General features: G+C 29.7%; 1 protein-coding gene across 3 annotated transcripts in view; it reads left to right on the top strand.

Annotated features, from left to right (window-relative positions):
* mamo (zinc finger protein 628-like) overlaps positions 1-18,115 on the top strand; it is an 83,991-nt gene that overhangs the window by 29,274 nt on the left and 36,602 nt on the right. Inside the window, exon 5 of one of the 3 annotated variants that reach the window (XM_089177666.1) lies at positions 2,969-17,492. The exons of the other annotated variants lie outside the window; for them this stretch is intronic. Coding sequence (XP_089033792.1) covers positions 2,969-3,562 — 594 coding nt within the window. The 3' untranslated portion in view covers positions 3,563-17,492. Of the gene's footprint in view, positions 1-2,968; positions 17,493-18,115 lie in introns of those variants that run through there. 3 annotated transcript variants of the gene reach the window in all.

The raw sequence follows: 18,115 nt of genomic DNA, 5'->3' as shown, positions 1-18,115 counted from the left end.
TCTACGAATTTTCACATTCTCTCTCTATCTCTTTCTAACTATTCCCATCTATCCATTTTTTTCTCTAATTCTATCCTTGTCTCTCTCTCTCTCTCTCTCTCTTTCTATTTGATCTATTCAAGCTTGTCTCTCTCTCCCTCTCTCCTTCTCACTCACTCTATCTTTATCTCTTTCGTACATCCCAACGTGTTCTTCTACTTCCTCTAAACGAACCCACCCCTTTTTCTCTACCCTTTCTCGCGTGCGTTCACATTCCCTTTTTCCCTCCCTCTTTACTCTCTCTCTCTCTCTCTCTCTCTCTCTCTTTCTCTATCTATCTATCTCTTTTACTCTCTTTTCCTTTTATATGCGCACACAGGCGCATAGCATAGCACGAAGGCATTACTCTACGGAGCTATGCTTCTTCTTTATCCAAACTCGAATTCCCTACTCTCTCTCTCCTTCTCTCTCTCTCTCTGTCTCTCTTTTTCTCTTCTTCCCTCTTTTCCTCTTTTTCCTTCTCTCTTCCTTTCGTTCATTCTCTTTCTCGGTGCTTTTGAAAGTGCTAAATCGACGAACGCTGCTCAAAGCACTACCATCTTTCTCTCTCTCTCTCTCTTTCTCTCTGTCTCACACACACTCATACACACTTACTCTCTTTTTTCTTCTTATTCCTAGTCCTATCTCTCCCACGCACATCCATGTAAAAGAAAAAAAGAGGATTACCAACCCAGCAAAACACATATAATATCCATTGTATTTTTTTTGTTTCCTATCCTGCCAGCCTGTCTTGCTAGCTCACTATCAAGAAGTTGACCTTCGTTTTTGGATATGGTTGTTTTTTACTACGTTTACATATATATGTATGTATGTATGTATATAAATATATATATTTATACATATACGTTTATTTAATATATACATACATACGTACACGTTGCGCATCGTTTCATTGGACGATTATATTGTTCTATATACATATATATATGTATATATATATATATATTACTCGACATATATGTGTTCAAGAAAAAAAGGACATCATACATACGCATATAAATATGTATATGTATGTATTAATATTATGCACACACATGCATATCTCTATGTATACGTATTCATTTGGCATAACGTTATACATATACAAACATATATATATACATACATATATAGTATGTATATATATATATATATAATTATCATTATCTCTCATTATTACTTTTTCTACTTTATTTGTATTTCGATTGTCGTTTTTTTTTTTTTGATTGAATGCAAATTAATTGCCTTTTTTTGCTACAACGAATAAAAATCAATAAACGAAAGAAAGTATTTGGGTAAAAAAAAAAAAAAAAAAATTAAAGAAAAATATTAGGCCATTTTCGGCTGCGGGGGGATGCACGTGCCACAAAACGCGTCGAGAAGGGAGTTGGAGGGACGAGGCGTGTGGTCCGGCGGGTGGGTGGGGGGGGCGGCTTGTTGTTGGAGTGAAGGCTGCGAAAATCGTCGTCGTGATCCCTTACATATATACATATATATATTTTTTAAATCCATATGCATACACCACTTGTGTGATTAATGCTTTATAAAAAAAAAAAAAAGAAAAAAGTAATTAGAAAAGAAAAGAAATAACAAAAAAAAAAAGATTTTATTACTACAAACGACACATTCGAACATTCGTCTATATTATTATTATTATTGTTATTATTATTATTATTATTATTATTATTATTATTATTATTATTATTATTATTATTCTACTTCTTCTTCTTCTACTACTTCTTCTTCTTCTTCTACTTCTTCTTCTTCCTCTTCTTCTTCTTCTTCTTCTTCTTCTTCTTCTTCTTCTTCTTCTTCTTCTTCTTCTTCTTCTTCTTCTTCTTCTCTTCTTCTTTCTTCTTTTTCTTCTTCTTCTTCTTCTTCTTCTTCTTATTATTATTATTACTATTATTATTATTAATATTATTATTATTATTATTATATTATTATTATTATTTATTATTGCTATTATTATTTATTATTATTATTAATTCATGAGTTATCGAAAGAAAATAGAAAAAGTATAACAAAAAAAATGTCAAAAAAAAGCATAAAAATAAAAATAAAAACATGGGGTGCGCGCCGCGCCAAACAAAAATGAGCGTCAACTTCTTGTGCTAACGTTTCACGTACGATCTGAGAGGGAGGGCAACAACCTCTCAACGTACAGAGACACTTCTTCCACCGAACATAGTGAATTATCGGTTAAAGAGAGATAAAGAGAGAGAGAGAGAGAGAGAGAGAGAGAAAGGTAGAGATAGAAAAATAGAGAGAGAGAGAGAGAGAGAGAGAATCTCCAAGAGAGAGAAAGAGAGAGAGAATGTGTGTGAATGAACGAGAAACTTTGAGCAAAGACAGGAATGCGAAATATACCTACCTACCCTCGAAGTTTAACGAACGAAGCCTTGTTTACATATTATTTTTTTTTTTGTATCTCTATTATAAAGGAGGAAGAGGAGGAGGAGGAGGAGGAAAGACACGTTATAAAATAAAATAAAATAAAATAAAATAAAATAAAATGAAATTTATTTAGTAATAATTATTTGAAATGGTACAATACGTTCTCGCATCTGTCGACGACGAGTAGTACCCATAATTAGGTAGTTGAGAGAAAGAGAGAAAGAGAGAGAGAGAGAACGAGAGAAAGAAAGAGAGAGTGAAAGAGAGAGAAAGAGACGATTAGAACATAAACAAAATCTAGAAAAATAACGAAAAACAGATCTTGAGAATAAAGATCAGTGAGAGAAGAAAAAGAAAGATGATAGAAAAGCGAAGTAGAGATATAGTGTAGAAAAAGAGAGAATATATATATATATATATATTTATATAGAAAATGAAAGAGAATGAGAGAGTGATAAAGAGGTAGAGATAGAGAGAGAGAGAGAGAGAGAGAGAGGGTTAATAGGAGGAAAGGAAAGACAAGAAGTTGATGTTCTTGTTTGTTTGGTTGCAGGAGTTGATGGGTGTGGATGAGCGGGTGTTTGCGTGCATGTACTGCGGTGCCTCGTTCCTCCACCAGAGCAAGCTGACGCGGCACATCCTCTCGCACAGCCTCGAGTCGCTCAAGTACCGCGAGCAGGCGGCCCATCTGCAGCTGCAGGCGCAGTTGGGCCTCGAGACGGGTATGCATCTGCCGAGCGAGGCCCACTACCCCGCAGCGGGTACGATCGAGCCTATGGACCTCGAGCTCGCGGCCCACTCCGATCCAACCTCCGGTGTCGTCCTCTGCAAGTTCTGCGGCAAATCATTCCCGGACGTTGGAAGCCTGATAGCACATTTGCCGGCCCATACCGGCGACCGACCGTTCAAGTGCGAATTCTGCGGCAAGGCGTTCAAGTTGCGTCACCACATGAAGGACCATTGTCGCGTTCACACCGGGGAACGGCCATTCCGGTGTAATCTATGCGGCAAGACCTTTTCTAGGTCGACGATACTCAAGGCCCACGAAAAGACACATTACCCCAAGTATGTGCGCAAGTTCCTGTCCCCGAGTCCCGTGGATCCCTCCGAGGAAGAGGCCCCGCCACCCCCGCCACCGCATCATTGAGTTCGCCTCCTCAGCCTCAACCTCAGCCTCCAAGAGGACCGCCGACAAAGCCGCAGCCGCAACCACCAACACCAACATCACCACCAATACCACAACCACTACTTCCGCCACCCCCACCAATACGATCCTTATTCCATGCTATTATATCCAACGCTTTCGGACCTAAACATCCTATCCTCGATCTTTCTTACCGATCCTCTTACCACCACGAACAACCTACAACCCTTGCTTCTTCATCGGCCGGCCCTCTCACCGAGCGACGAGTTTAACAAAAACGCCGGTATTTCTAGTTAGTCCTGTGATTTTGGTTAGGGATGATGATGATGATGATGATGATGATGATCCATCATGGTTGGTAATTGCGTGTTCAGGGGGAGGGACACGTAAATACGAGCTCCCTCGTTTAATCAGTGCTTTAAGACGAAACGTTTAGCTTATTATACATACATACATATATATATATATATATACATATTATATATTATATATGATAAATTATTGCAGTTATATATGTACTTATATCTATATATGTGTATATAACATATTCAATACAAATATATACATATATATATATTTACATATATATCTATAGATGGAGAGAGAAAGGGAAAGAATGAGAGAGAGAGAGAGAGAGAGAGAGAGAGAGAGACGAGAGAGAGAGCGAGAGAGAGAGAGAGTGAGAAAGAGAGAGAAGTGAAGTGAAACGATTATATTAAATTGAAAGAGTATGAAAGATGAAGGTAAGAATTCAAGCCGCCACGGATGGTGCTTATTAAGAGATTTTGATAAAATGCTGTGAATAACTATATTGATTACGATATAACTATTAAACGCAAAACAATGATAACGATGACGATGATGATGATGATGCTAATGAAGATGACGATAATAATGATGATGATGATGATGATGATGATGATAATGATGATAATGATCATAATAATGATGATGAAGTATAAAAAGAAGAAAGAAAAAAAAGAAAGAAAAAAGGAAAAAAAATTATTGTAATAATGTACTAACGTTGTACATGATGTACGATGTGACTGTTGTTGATACGATTGAGAATATTTTATACAGTTGACAAGGGGAAGGGGGAAGGGGAAGCGGGGAATTAGGGAAATTGGGAAAACGCATACATAATCGGGGTGGGAGTCGCATCTTCTCGGTATTCGCATTGTATGGATACGAGATTGTAAAGAAATTGGGGTGGGGGTGAGGGTGGGTTTGTTAGGGTTTGGTAAGGTAAAAGAAAAGTATCATATAAATATTCACGCGGTATTTGAACATTCAATAGAGATGAACGACACGAGTTTCGTGACTTGTGCGAATTTGGAGAGAAGGTTTAAGGTTGAAGGGGGAGGGGTTAGAATAGTGATAGAAATAGATAAAAGAAAAAGAGAGTGGGTGGATAGAGGGTAGGATAGGCGGGTGGGAGGGAGGTTGCTAAATAAATTGTTAAGAGTGCGCTGGCATATTAGTTGTTGGCTTTTCTCGTACTTATTTAACGTTTGTTCATTTTTTTTTTTTTTATATATGTTTTGATTTTCCCATTATTTGTGTATATAATTGATGATAATATTTTTGTCTTTTTTTGTTTTGTTAAAATCGTCTAAATTATTTCTTTTTTCTCTCTTCATCTTCTTAGAAAAAAAAAAATAAATAAATAAAATAAAATAAAACTTGATCCTCGCGCGAGAATATACTATTATTATGGTGCAAAGCAACGTTGTACACCATAGACTCCTACTCGAGTTTATTCCTTTTGCTATTAACCGGTATACACATACACACATATATATGTGCATAAACGTTTAGAGAGAGAAAGAGAGAGAGAGAGAGAGATACATATATGTACGTAAGTAGTTTCGAATTTGATATTGGAAAAAATATAAAGAGGTAATGGAGGCGGATATGAAGGAGGAGGAAGAGGAGAAGATGAAGACGAAGAAGAAGAAGAAAAAGAAGATGAAGAAGAAAATGAAATATCATCTCGTTGGTCACGTTCTATATCATCGCATTTAGGTACGAAACATATCGATGATTTTATTATTATTACTATTATTATTATTATTATTATTATTATTATTATTATTATTATTATTATTTATTGTAGTAGTAGTAGTAGAGTATAATTAATATTATTGTTATTATATTTTTCTTCTTCTTCTTCTTCTTCTTATTACTATTATTATTATTATTATACTTATATATAGCTTGATTTTGAAATAGGTCACCCTATGAGTGGACCCTTTTCTATTAATTCAAATGTACATAAGTATACACTTACATTCATACAACAAAACATACATTTTCAACTTATTATACATATATACTAAAATATTCTATTATAGATAAATATTTTTTCTTACATCAACTCTCGATCGTACGTTCCATAGGAATCACTTAACTATCTCTTTTTTTTATTAGTAATTAATTAATTAATTAATCATCAATTTCTCCTTCATCTATTGATCGATAAATAAATCGATTGTTTTAGAAAGTGAGAATGAGAGATGAAAATGTGTTGTCAAGTTATAGTCAATTTTAAGCTTCTTTTTCATACTTATTTATTTATTTCACGCATAGCTTAAACATATAAATAAATAAATATATACATATGAGATATATATGTATATATTATTCTTGTAATATTAAATGCGTGAACTTGTAGCTCTCTATTGATATAAAAATGACGTTCCCATAGTATAATAATTAATTAATTACAAGAAAGTATCCACGAGATCGTTCCTCTTACATTTATTTTATTTCTTATAATTATAATTAATTATTAATCATCTCTTCTTAATCTTCTTCTTCTTCTTCTTCTTCTTATCTTGTTTAAAAAAAAAAGGGAGCAATCGAACTTGATGACGTCGGCAATACGTTTGTGATGTAACGCGTATACGTTATTTTTACAAACATAAGAATTTATATATACACATACATGATCACACATGTATACATCTAATGTAAACACAAATTACACTCATGCACATACATATATGTATATGCATATGTGCAGCAAAAAAAAAAAGATAAAAAAATCTACATAAACAAACAGGTACGTGCGCGCGCGCGCGCATATGTATGCGTATGCGTAATGCATTCTAACAAACATTCATACTTATATAGCATACACATATACACATATATACGCATATGCGAGAAAATCGGTAAAGATTTTAAGCTCATTTAAAATGATGAACGACTATGACCTCGCGTTTATACACGAGCGTTCGGGTGATAAGAGAAGCAGTATTCGAAGTACATAAACATATTTTTGTTTTCCTATTAGGTAAGGTAAGATAATTAGCGTATAGCGTTAATTGCACGCAGGGAAGAAAGATATGAGAAAGAAAGAGAGAGAAAAAAGAGAGAGAGAGAGAGAGTAAGAGAGACAAGGATAGATCATGAAAATGTTTGAAGTAGAAATGGTTGCACATAACGAGCGTTCTTTCTTCTTCTTCTTCTTCTTTTTCTTCTTCGTTTCTCAACTATCGTGTCTTTTACTCTCTCGATAGAAAAGGTTTGAAATTAATTCATTAAGAAGTGAGTTATATTCCCTGTGAAACGGGACCGATTGATTGGATTGGTTAGAATTATTCTTCGTAAGATTTAAAAATAATTTTTTTCTTTATGATCATCATATTATATTCGACATTTAAATATTTTTTTTATTTTTAATTAATTTTTAATCAAACTTCATTTCATTTCATTAATATTGTTATTATTATTATTATTATTATTAATGTTAGATATAATTATTTGGTTGGCAAGTAAATGATTGCGGATTTTGTCAATAGATGGTCTTTTAAAAATTAAGCAATGATTTAGTTGCCAACCAACCCAATATAATGATAATGATAATAATGATGATAATGTGATGATAATTATTATTATTATAATAATAATTATTGTGATTGTTTTGATCTCACTCGAAAAAAAAAACAAAAAATGAAAATTTGATAAACTCGATTTTTATAGGTGAATTATTTAAATATTAGGTCATCCCAAAAGTTCCTTCTTTTTTCTTTTTAAATAATTTAAAAATATTTTTTATGTTAAATAATATACAGAGTAAAAGAAAAAAAGATAATATAGAGTAGAATCAATATTATTTAATCCTTTGAGTGCTGAATACTTTTTAACTAAAATGTTTTGTAGAAACGGAATAATTTATTATTAATCAAATTCTAATAATAAATTGTATTTAAATTAATTAAAGTTTTTCTTTATGAGAATATAATTTAATTAATTAATATAAACATTACATTATTTTATATATTAACAAACACGTATATGCGTCGATAGACTACATCTGGTAATTTTTACCAAACGCATGTATGCGTTCATAGCACTCTAAGGGTTAATAAAATAACATAAAAAATATTATGCGCATACAATATTGTTATAACCAAGAAAAAAGGATGAAATTTTTCGGGACGACTTAATACGTACCTATATAAGATTGAAATTATATTTGAAAATTGTTCGAAGTAACGATTTCAAATACATCATACGTCATTTTGATGAATTAGAATGAATTGAAATAATTGATTTATCTATACATGGTTGGTGCTATATGCATACATACGCTTTTTTTGAATACACATTATCTCGTGACATTTGTTAACTATCGGAATAAAAAAAGATAGAAAGAAAGAAACGGATAGGGAAAAATAGAGATAGATAGATAGATAGATAGATAGAAAGAAAGAGAGAGAGGAGAGGGAGAGAGAGAGAGAAAGAGATGGTAAAAACTTGTGCAAACGAATTCTCTTTCTCTCTCTCTTTCTCTCTTTCTCTTTGAGAGTTGCTCGGTAAATGCATTGTATATTTAGAAGCCGGTTACTTTCCTTCGTCTCCTTCTTTAGAAAGGTTCTCGCAAATGGAGTCGCTCGAAATCGATCGATCTTTGAAATATTCATTCACATTCCGCACAGAAAGCCGTAGCACTTCTCTTCGAAAGAGAAAGAGAATGAAAGATAGATAGACTGAGTGTGTGTGTGTGTGTGTGAGAAAGAGAGAGAGAAAGAAAATAGATGAGAAAATCGTTGGACTATCGATTAATTCGTCGCTTCGAGTCCTCGACGATTTTGGTATCCTTTCGATTCTCTCTCAGGAGACGCGTTATGCAAATATTGACCTTTGTTCTTATACAAGAGGAAAGACTGAAAGAAGAGACAGAGAGAGAAAGAGAGAGACAGAAATAGAGATAGGTAAAAAGACATAATATAAAGAAAAAAGATAAAAGAGAGGAAGATAGTTGTAAGAAAAAAAATCAGCAAGTAACAGAAGAAGAAGAGAGAGAGAGAGAGAGAAATATAAAGAAGAAAAAAATAAACATAGATAGAAAAAAGACATGAAAATAGATACGCGAAAGAAACTTGTAAAGAAAAAAGGGGAAGAAGAGAAAGAAAAAAATTATTTAAAAGAAAATAAGGAAAAAGTGAGAGAGATATGTAAATGAAACAAAAGTAAAAGAGAGAGAGAAAGAGAGAGAGAGAAAACAAAATATGTAAAAACAATCTGAAAGTGTGGTAGAAAATAAAAAATTATTTAAAGAAATCAGAAAAAAAATGAGATAAAGAGAGAGATAGAAACTTGTGGAAACATTCTCTTTCTTTCTCTCTCTCTCTCTCTCTCTTTCTTTGAGTGCTGCATGGTAAATACATTGTATAGTAAAAAAAAAAGTCTATTTAGACCCATTATTATTATTTAATGAAAATTTCAAATTGATTTCTCTTTAAGATTTGAAGTATCATAAAAGTCAAGTCTCGTAATTGGATATTAAAACTAGGCGTATATTCTTATTTCTAATCTCTGAGATACGTTTTTTTTCTCTCCCAATAGAGGACACGATAAGTATTTATGAATAATTGAATCCCAGGTTCGCGGATATGTTCGATAAATAATTAATAAACTATTGCTATACGTCGAACGAATGTCACAATCGATAATTCCTACTAGTTTTCAACTGGATAGTAGCAACATATGTTCATGGACGATCAACAACATTTTTTATTCTCAAGTTTCGTTATTAATCGTGCTTTGGATTGATAAGGTTATTATTATTATTATTATTATTATTATTATTATTATTATTATTATTATTATTATTATTATAACTATTACTATTATTCGTAGTACGATTTAGATCAGTAATTCTTAACCTTTTCGAAGTCAAAGAATATTTTTGATTAGAAGGAAAATTTGCGGAACACCAATATCATTAAGACGATTTGATTAAGATCATAAAACCAACAACAAAAATGTGCGTGAACATCTAACTTTTATTAATATATTGGAAATTATAGATTATACATTATAGATATTATACATTAATACGTATACATTAATAGATAATTATAAAAATAGAAATAGAAAAATAGAAATTTCGCGGAACATCGGTTAAGAACCCACTGGTTTAGATAATACAATTCATTTGAAATGTGGATCGAATTTCTTTTTAATTTGATTTGATAAATTGTCACTCGTTATAGTTCTATATTTTAATTTTTTTTATTTATAATAATTGATAATTACGAAAAAATAAAATTATTGGATACTTTCGCCAATCCGAGTGAAGATTATCCATTCGAACTTAGTGAACGTGATAAAACATTTTTCATATTCATTTTTTTATCTAATTTACTTTTAATATTATAATATTAAAATTCATTGTTAAAAATGATCGTTCAAATTTTACATACATTTTTTCGAGAAATTAGAAAACAAGAACGTGAACGAAAATAAAAATAAAAAATTATAATTCGTGGTTTCCAATTGGTCAATAATTTCTATTAAATAATATAAATGTTCAACTAATTTTATGCGACAAAACCAAATTGTACACTTCATTAAATTCCTCATTCAACGAGGCAAATAAAATTTCAGCTGAAACGATCCGAAACGAATAAAATAGGAAAAAATAATAAAAGTAATAGTTGAAAAAAAAAGACAAATAAAAATTAAAATCAAAATCAAACGAACAAACAAACAGAAAAGTAATAGAAAGAAAATTTACAGCATCCTCTTACCTGTTCTATCTTTAACCCTTTGATTGCTGAATATATTTTTACCTAAAATATTTTGTAGAAACGGAATTGTTTGTTATTAACTAGATTCTAATAATACATTATATTTAATAATTAAATCTTTTCTTTATAAATATAATTTAATTAATTAATATAAACATTACGTTATTTTACATTAATAAAAACAAACACATATGCGTTCATAGTACTCAAAGGGTTAAATAGTTTATTTTTATTCTCTCTTCTTCTTCTTCGAACGACACAAATGTCTCTTCTCCCCCCCCCTCTCTCACAATTAGACGACTAACTTAAAAAAATTAGACTTTAATTTTAGGACATTCAGGATAAGAAAAATAGAAGAACGTACGTGCGGTAACAAAATGATAGAATGAATACGAGTAGAATGGAGGAGTTGGGGGAGGGGAGGGGGGTTAGCAGGTTGCGAGGTTGTGGATGATACGCTACGCAACGGGGGTTGGTAGGGGAGAGAGAGAGGGGGGGGTAGTAGTAGTAGCTTTGTTATCTGGAAACGGTGCTTCGATTAATATTCACGAGGGAAAGTGCCGATAATGAGCGGCTATGCCGATATAAACGTGGCCAAAATGAAAATCCCGAATGAACGAACGAACGAACGAACGAATATACGAATGAACGTACGAATATACGAACGAACGAACGAACGAACGAACGAACGAACGAACGAACGAACGAGATCGGCGACTAGAGTTTTCCCGATTAAAGTCAACGTTTGGCAAATCGATGGCGGGAAATTCAAAATTTCGACCTCGATAAAAGCCTCCGAGCCATGACAAAACCACCCATGACATCCCCCCATCCAATATTTTTACTCCACGGATGAATAGTAGTGACTGTTGGAGAAAGAGAGAGAGAGAGAGAGAGAGAGGAGGGGGGAAAGTTAAGGGGTGGATCGGACGACTAGGGGGTGTTGCGAGGAGAGGGGGTTGGCTACACGTATCAGAATGCGATTAATTAAATTCACTGTTCCATTACTCGCGCTGAATTCACCGGTACCACCCGATATTTTCCAACGATTTATTGCATTTCGTTCGCATTACTCTCGTCGCGTTCTCATTATTTCAATTGAATAGAAAAATAAAGAAAAAAAAAAAAAAAAACGATGACTAACATAATAAGTTAGAGGGAGATGATATTCTTTTTTTTTTTTTTTTTAGTTTTTTTTTCCATTCCGTTTTTCTAATTTCATTTTTTTTTTTTTTTTTTTTTTAAGAACCATAATAAGTTTCTCGTTTCTTAATATTTTCGATGATTCTTCGAACGTATTAACAAATGCGTGCCATTAAAAATATAACAAATTAATAAATTAATTATATAATTGAAAATAAAATTAATTTATTTATTATATAATTGATTAAAATTGTGAATTTTTATTTTATTTAAAAATATATTATACATATAAAATTAGGTGTATAATGAACGCATAACACAATGCATCGAGTCAAACGAGCTACCAACCAACCAACCAATCAACCAATCTGGTATACTGCATTATCGTTAACGTATTATCATACGTAAGATATACATTTTACATATACGTATTACACATACTATGATTAATTATATTATGCATTACATTATGCGTATGCATATTGCATATGACGAGCGTCATGCTCTTACGAAAGATGATATATCATGCTCGTAAACAAAAATGGCTTCTTACTTACGTATACTCAAAGTTATTGTTTTATTATATGAATCATTTAACACATACAATCGAGTAAAATTTATTTATTTATTAATTATTTTCATTTGTAGTTGTTTTTTTTTTCCTTTTTCATTTTTTCATTTAACTTGTGCGAAAAATCTTTCGATATTTTTACCTTTTTTTTTCTTCTCTCTCTCTCTCTCTCTCTCTCTCCCACTCATCGCGTTTCTTTCTTTTGAATTTATTTATAACAATAATTATTATTATTAAAATGATTATTCGAAAAAATTCACGATCGTCATAGTGATATCGAGAATAAACCGCATTTACGTTTACAAAACGTGTAAATACGAATGGAACGAAATGAAATGAAATGAAATGAAATGAAATGAAATGAAATGAAATGAAATGAGATGAAATATGATGAAATGAAGTGAAATGAAATGAACGGGAGATAAAATGAAAAATGAAATGAAGTGGAATCGAGTCCACCGGGTAGTTAGAGTACAACACAATCGATTACACGCAATAATGTTTCGATTATTTTGGGTTTTTTTTTTTAAGTATTTCAGTTTATCTCTCTCTTGTTTATTTTATTTTTATTTAATAAGAACCTTTTCTCTGTCGATCTAAAAAAAAAAAAAAAATGAAATAATAAGAAAAAATAAATTTATAAAAAAAGAAAGGAACCAACACCAATTGTGTACAAAACGTGGACTTACGATATTAGACAAATGGAAATCAAAGGATAGAAATAGACAAATAATTCCATATTGTGCTTTAGTACATATCAAAAAAACGTTTCTCTCGGCTCGTACTTAAGATAATAGATAAATAGTATAGTTATCTACTATTATATAAATCTAGTTCCATTAATAACCCACTTGTATATAAAATATATTATATAATATTAGAATGAAAAAAAGAAAAAACACATAGGCCCAAACACGTACACACATACACACACACGTAGAAGTATATTTTAAAAGTATCTATCCTAATTGAGAAAAAAATTAAATTATCTAATTATCTATAACATCGAAAGATGTGAAATATATTGGAAGATACTTCGAAAAAATACTTTTTAGATAATTCGATTAATCCAATCGTACAAACGTCGTTTATATGTATATATATGTGTGTGTGTATATGTGTATGCAATATATGTATGTAATACGCACATACATATATATATATATATATATTAAATAGAGATATATATATTTATTTCGAAGTACCCTAGCCCAATTCACGAGTATATATATATAGGTACATAATTATATACACATATGAACACGTCTGTCGAATTTCGTACGTCGATCTCATTAATTCATCCCTCCCCTCCTCATAGACACACTCCCTCTCCTACAACTACTCTCCGATCCCAATTTTTCACTCCTATTATTGTATATATACATTTAATTAAAGTATTTTGTCTTTCTTCTATTATTTTATTATTTGATCTTACTACTTCTTCTTCTTCTTCTTCTTCTTCTTCATTTTTGTTTTATAAAATTTGCACGAAAAGAGTATCCAAATATTTTCGTATTTATATACGAAAATAATGGCCCAAAAGTTTTCCATAATAAAATTACATTGTTTCTTGTAATCACTTGAGTGATTATTTTTTTTTCTTTTTTGAATTATAAAACTACAAGAGTAGTTATTTAAAATGAACCTTTTGCACTACGTCTGACAGATTTAAGTGGCAACTCGAGCGGCGCTGATACGGCGCCCGGCTAGTTTGAAGTCTTTTGTTACTCTATCTGCTTATTTACGATATGTGATAAGATATTTCTTTTAAGATATACTTAAAGATAATACTTAAAGGGTCTTTAAGGTTTGCTCTGATCATAATACACCTGGAAATAGGCGGGAAGTAACATATTATTGTGATACGTGTCCTGATAAACCTAGGATGCATCATCTTGGGTATTTTTTTACGAAATATCATTAAAAATAAATCAATTGATGAAATTTGATTATTTGTATACGTTTGTTTGTTTATAAATGATTTTAAAGTACATGTCAAATGTTTCCCTAATCTGATCGAAATTGTCTCGAGTTGCTCGAGTGCAAAGGGTTGAAAGTATTGGATTGTTCGGAAAGTAATTTCGTTCTTTTTTGTGTGAAAATGAAGACAATTTTCGCTTCAAAATTAAACTTAGGCTTTTTAAGTGATCATAAACAGTGAAATTTGATAAATTTAATATCTCACCGATCTCACGTTTTTTTATTTGCCAATTTGCATCAACTAATGATTTTATGTTGTCAAGAAGAAACGAAATTACTTTCCGAACAATCCAATACAATTTATATAAATTGAAACGTTCGGAAAAATGTTAATTAATTTTTTTTTTTTCAATGATCTAGTAACTTTTGGGACCGTTCTTGTATACTCTGCTCCGTTTCATCTTTCGATCATTCTTTAAACCGCAATAATATAATCATTCTTCTCTCTTGATACAAATATTTATATGTACTTCTAGTAGGGTAGTTTATATAGACCTCTAGTTCTTGAGTTTCTATCTCTAAAGTTCCTAAAAGAAAAAAAAAATAATGAGACATTTTAACTCAGATTGTATATAGTATGTACGTAGATCATATATATGTAGAAAGAGAGAAAAGATATAGGATGGGTACCTGTAGATTTTTTTTTAATAATTATATCTTTTTTTTTTTTTTTTAATTTTTTTTTTTCTTCTCTTAGATTCTTTACACATATAAGCGGTACTTGATGACGTCACATCGACGATAACAGAAACGGAGCAAAAAATTCAACATATTCTTCATGATACAAACAATAATTATCGAACATTGCATATATACACATACATATGATTATACAGTGAATCACATGAGTGTTCGTATATCCGTTGTCAATTTTACAACACTTTATTCTTTAGTTTGGGTATACTTCAATGCAAATATCGTTTTACAGAAATGTAACCCTGGTACGAACCCTATTAGGATTGCTAGTAAGAAAAGGGCTAATGTTAACAAATAAATTTTTTTCAAATTATATTTCTATAAGAATGAGATGTTCTTTTACAATAAAATTTAGATCAATTGAATGAAACTTTTCGTTACAAGCAAATTTCAATTATTTCATATTGATAAATGGGAAGAGAAATACGAAACTACTTTTGTGACTCATTGTACATACACACTTATACACAGACATATGTGTGTATAAAAGTGTTATGTGTGTGTGTGTGTGTGCACATTTTAAATATCATCTCAAAGATTCTCATTTTCATGAAACGTACTTCCGTCCAACGTGTGTTGTGAAATTAAATCTCGTCTTTTATCTCAATTATTTTCTTCCCCTTTTTATCTTATTTTTATCTAACATAATTTTGGAAAAATTAATTATTTAAGTAATATAATAATTAATCCTTTATAGATCGTGATTCGAAATTCTCTTGTTAATTATCGTCACATTTTTAGGATTAGAAGTTAGCCTAATATCACACATGTGTATATATATACATATATACTATAGAATATTATAGAAAAATAATCACAATCACATTTTAGAATTAGATCAAATTTCTATCTATATACATACATAGATAAATATTATGTATACGTAGTAGATGACCATATATATTGTATATTATATATATATATATATATATCTAACTTGTTTTTTTCTTACCAGAAGAAGATGTCATTGACGCTAGAAAAAAAAAAGTTGTATACATATCGTAATAGTTTATTCCTGATTAGAGTTCCTGTTTAAACGAAAATAATTAAAAAAAAAAAAATAATAATAATTAGATTATTAGAAATAATTTGTTGTGTCTCTTAACAATTTAGATAAACGAGCCTAAGGAAACGTTTTTCGTAGATGAGAATATGAGTCTCGTAAGTCAGTGAAAGTGAATATTAAATAAATAAATAAAGAAATGAAAAATAATTAAAAAACAAAAAAAAGAAACAACAAATGCACGTTAGATCGGTCCCGATCATATCGCAGGATTAAATAAAATTCGATAGATCGATATTAATAATAAATGATCGATCAAATACGTCGACTTTCGATCTATTTCTTCTTTCTTTTTTTCTTCTTCTCTCTTATTATTTTATCGATATGTACGTACGTGTATATTTAATTAAATATATATATATACGTCTACATAACGAAAATGAAGGAGCGTGTATCGACAGTATTAAACAAATGTTACAAAGAATTATTTAAACGATCCTGTCGAGATTGTTCCAAAAGTATAGAATGATTTAAAAGAAAATAAAACACAAAAATAATAATAATAAGTGTACATAACACACATTTGTCAAACGTACGAATTATGTGTGCTCGTATACATAAAAACATTAATAATACATACATATATACATACATAAATACATAAATAATAATAACATTATAAACACGGAAAACAAACACACATATTCACTTAGGTACATAGTTATTATTATTATTATTATTATTATTATTATTATTATTATATATTATAATTAATTAATTAATATGTGCAAATTGGCAAGCACTTTGACGAAGAGTATAACGCGTTATTAATATTATTTTTATTTTCATTATTATTATTATTATTATTATTATTATTTTTTATTATTATTATTATTATTATTATTATTATTATTATTATTATTATTATTATTATTATTATTATTATTATTACTTATTTTAACAATAAAATATTTAGCCTAAGAGACAACATGTGTATATGTGTGATGCGTTCGCGCGCGCGTACATATAGATATGTACATAGTATAATAGATAGAAATATGAACATAAATACATTTAAAAAAAAAAAAAATACAATTCATAGGTACAACTTTGTGGGGAGGGAGGGGATAGGTATTCGTAGAGAAAAATAAAAAAATAAAAAATATGGAATTTTAGATAGAAAAAGTATATGAGGGAAAACACACAATTTAGTGTGGGTGTTCGCATGTACAATAATTATTTAGATACCTATACACATACATATATTATATTATATTATATTAGATTATATTATATTACATTATATTACATTATATTAGATTACACTATATTATATGACATTATATTATATTATTATATTATATTATATTACATTATATTAAATTATATTACATTATATTACATTATATTATATTATATATTATATTATATATTATACTATATTATATGAATGCCCGTTAATGTTAGTTAAATATGTTTATTATTTTCCGGACTAAAGTTCCTTGGAGTCGATCATGCTCCGATGTGATGACGGTGCTTTGTTTCTCTTTTTAAATATGTCTACTATTGATTTTTATTATTATTAATAATAATAACAATATTATTATTATTATTATTATTATTATTATTATTATTATTATTATTATTATTATTATTATTATTATTATTATTATTATTATTATTATTATTATTATTGTAAATTTACGACGATATATATATATTATTAATTACGTTTTAACTAGCTTTTATTTTCGTAATTTTAATGCGATGTTATATTATTATTATTATTATTATTATTATTATTATTATTATTATTATTATTATTATTATTATTATTATTATTATTATTTTCTATTATTATTGCTATTATATTATTACTATTATTATTATTATTACGATTATTAATTGTCCTTATTATTATTATTATTATTATTATTATTATTAATATCATTATATTAAAATTACGTTTACTTATACATATATATTATTAAAAATACATGAATACCTATTTTCAAACTTAACACCGTATGAGGACTCTTCTTTTTTCACGTCTCCAATAATTTTGTTTATAATTTTTCATTTTATTTTACTTTTGCTTTTATTTATTTATTCTTTTTTTT

This window comes from Polistes dominula, unplaced genomic scaffold (assembly GCF_049000335.1).
Source record: "Polistes dominula isolate Pdom_NZ unplaced genomic scaffold, Pdom_raw_medaka contig_24, whole genome shotgun sequence".
Taxonomy (NCBI): Eukaryota; Metazoa; Arthropoda; class Insecta; order Hymenoptera; family Vespidae; genus Polistes; species Polistes dominula.
Note: the sequence above shows the minus strand (reverse complement) of the source record. Positions and strands in the feature narration are given on the sequence as shown.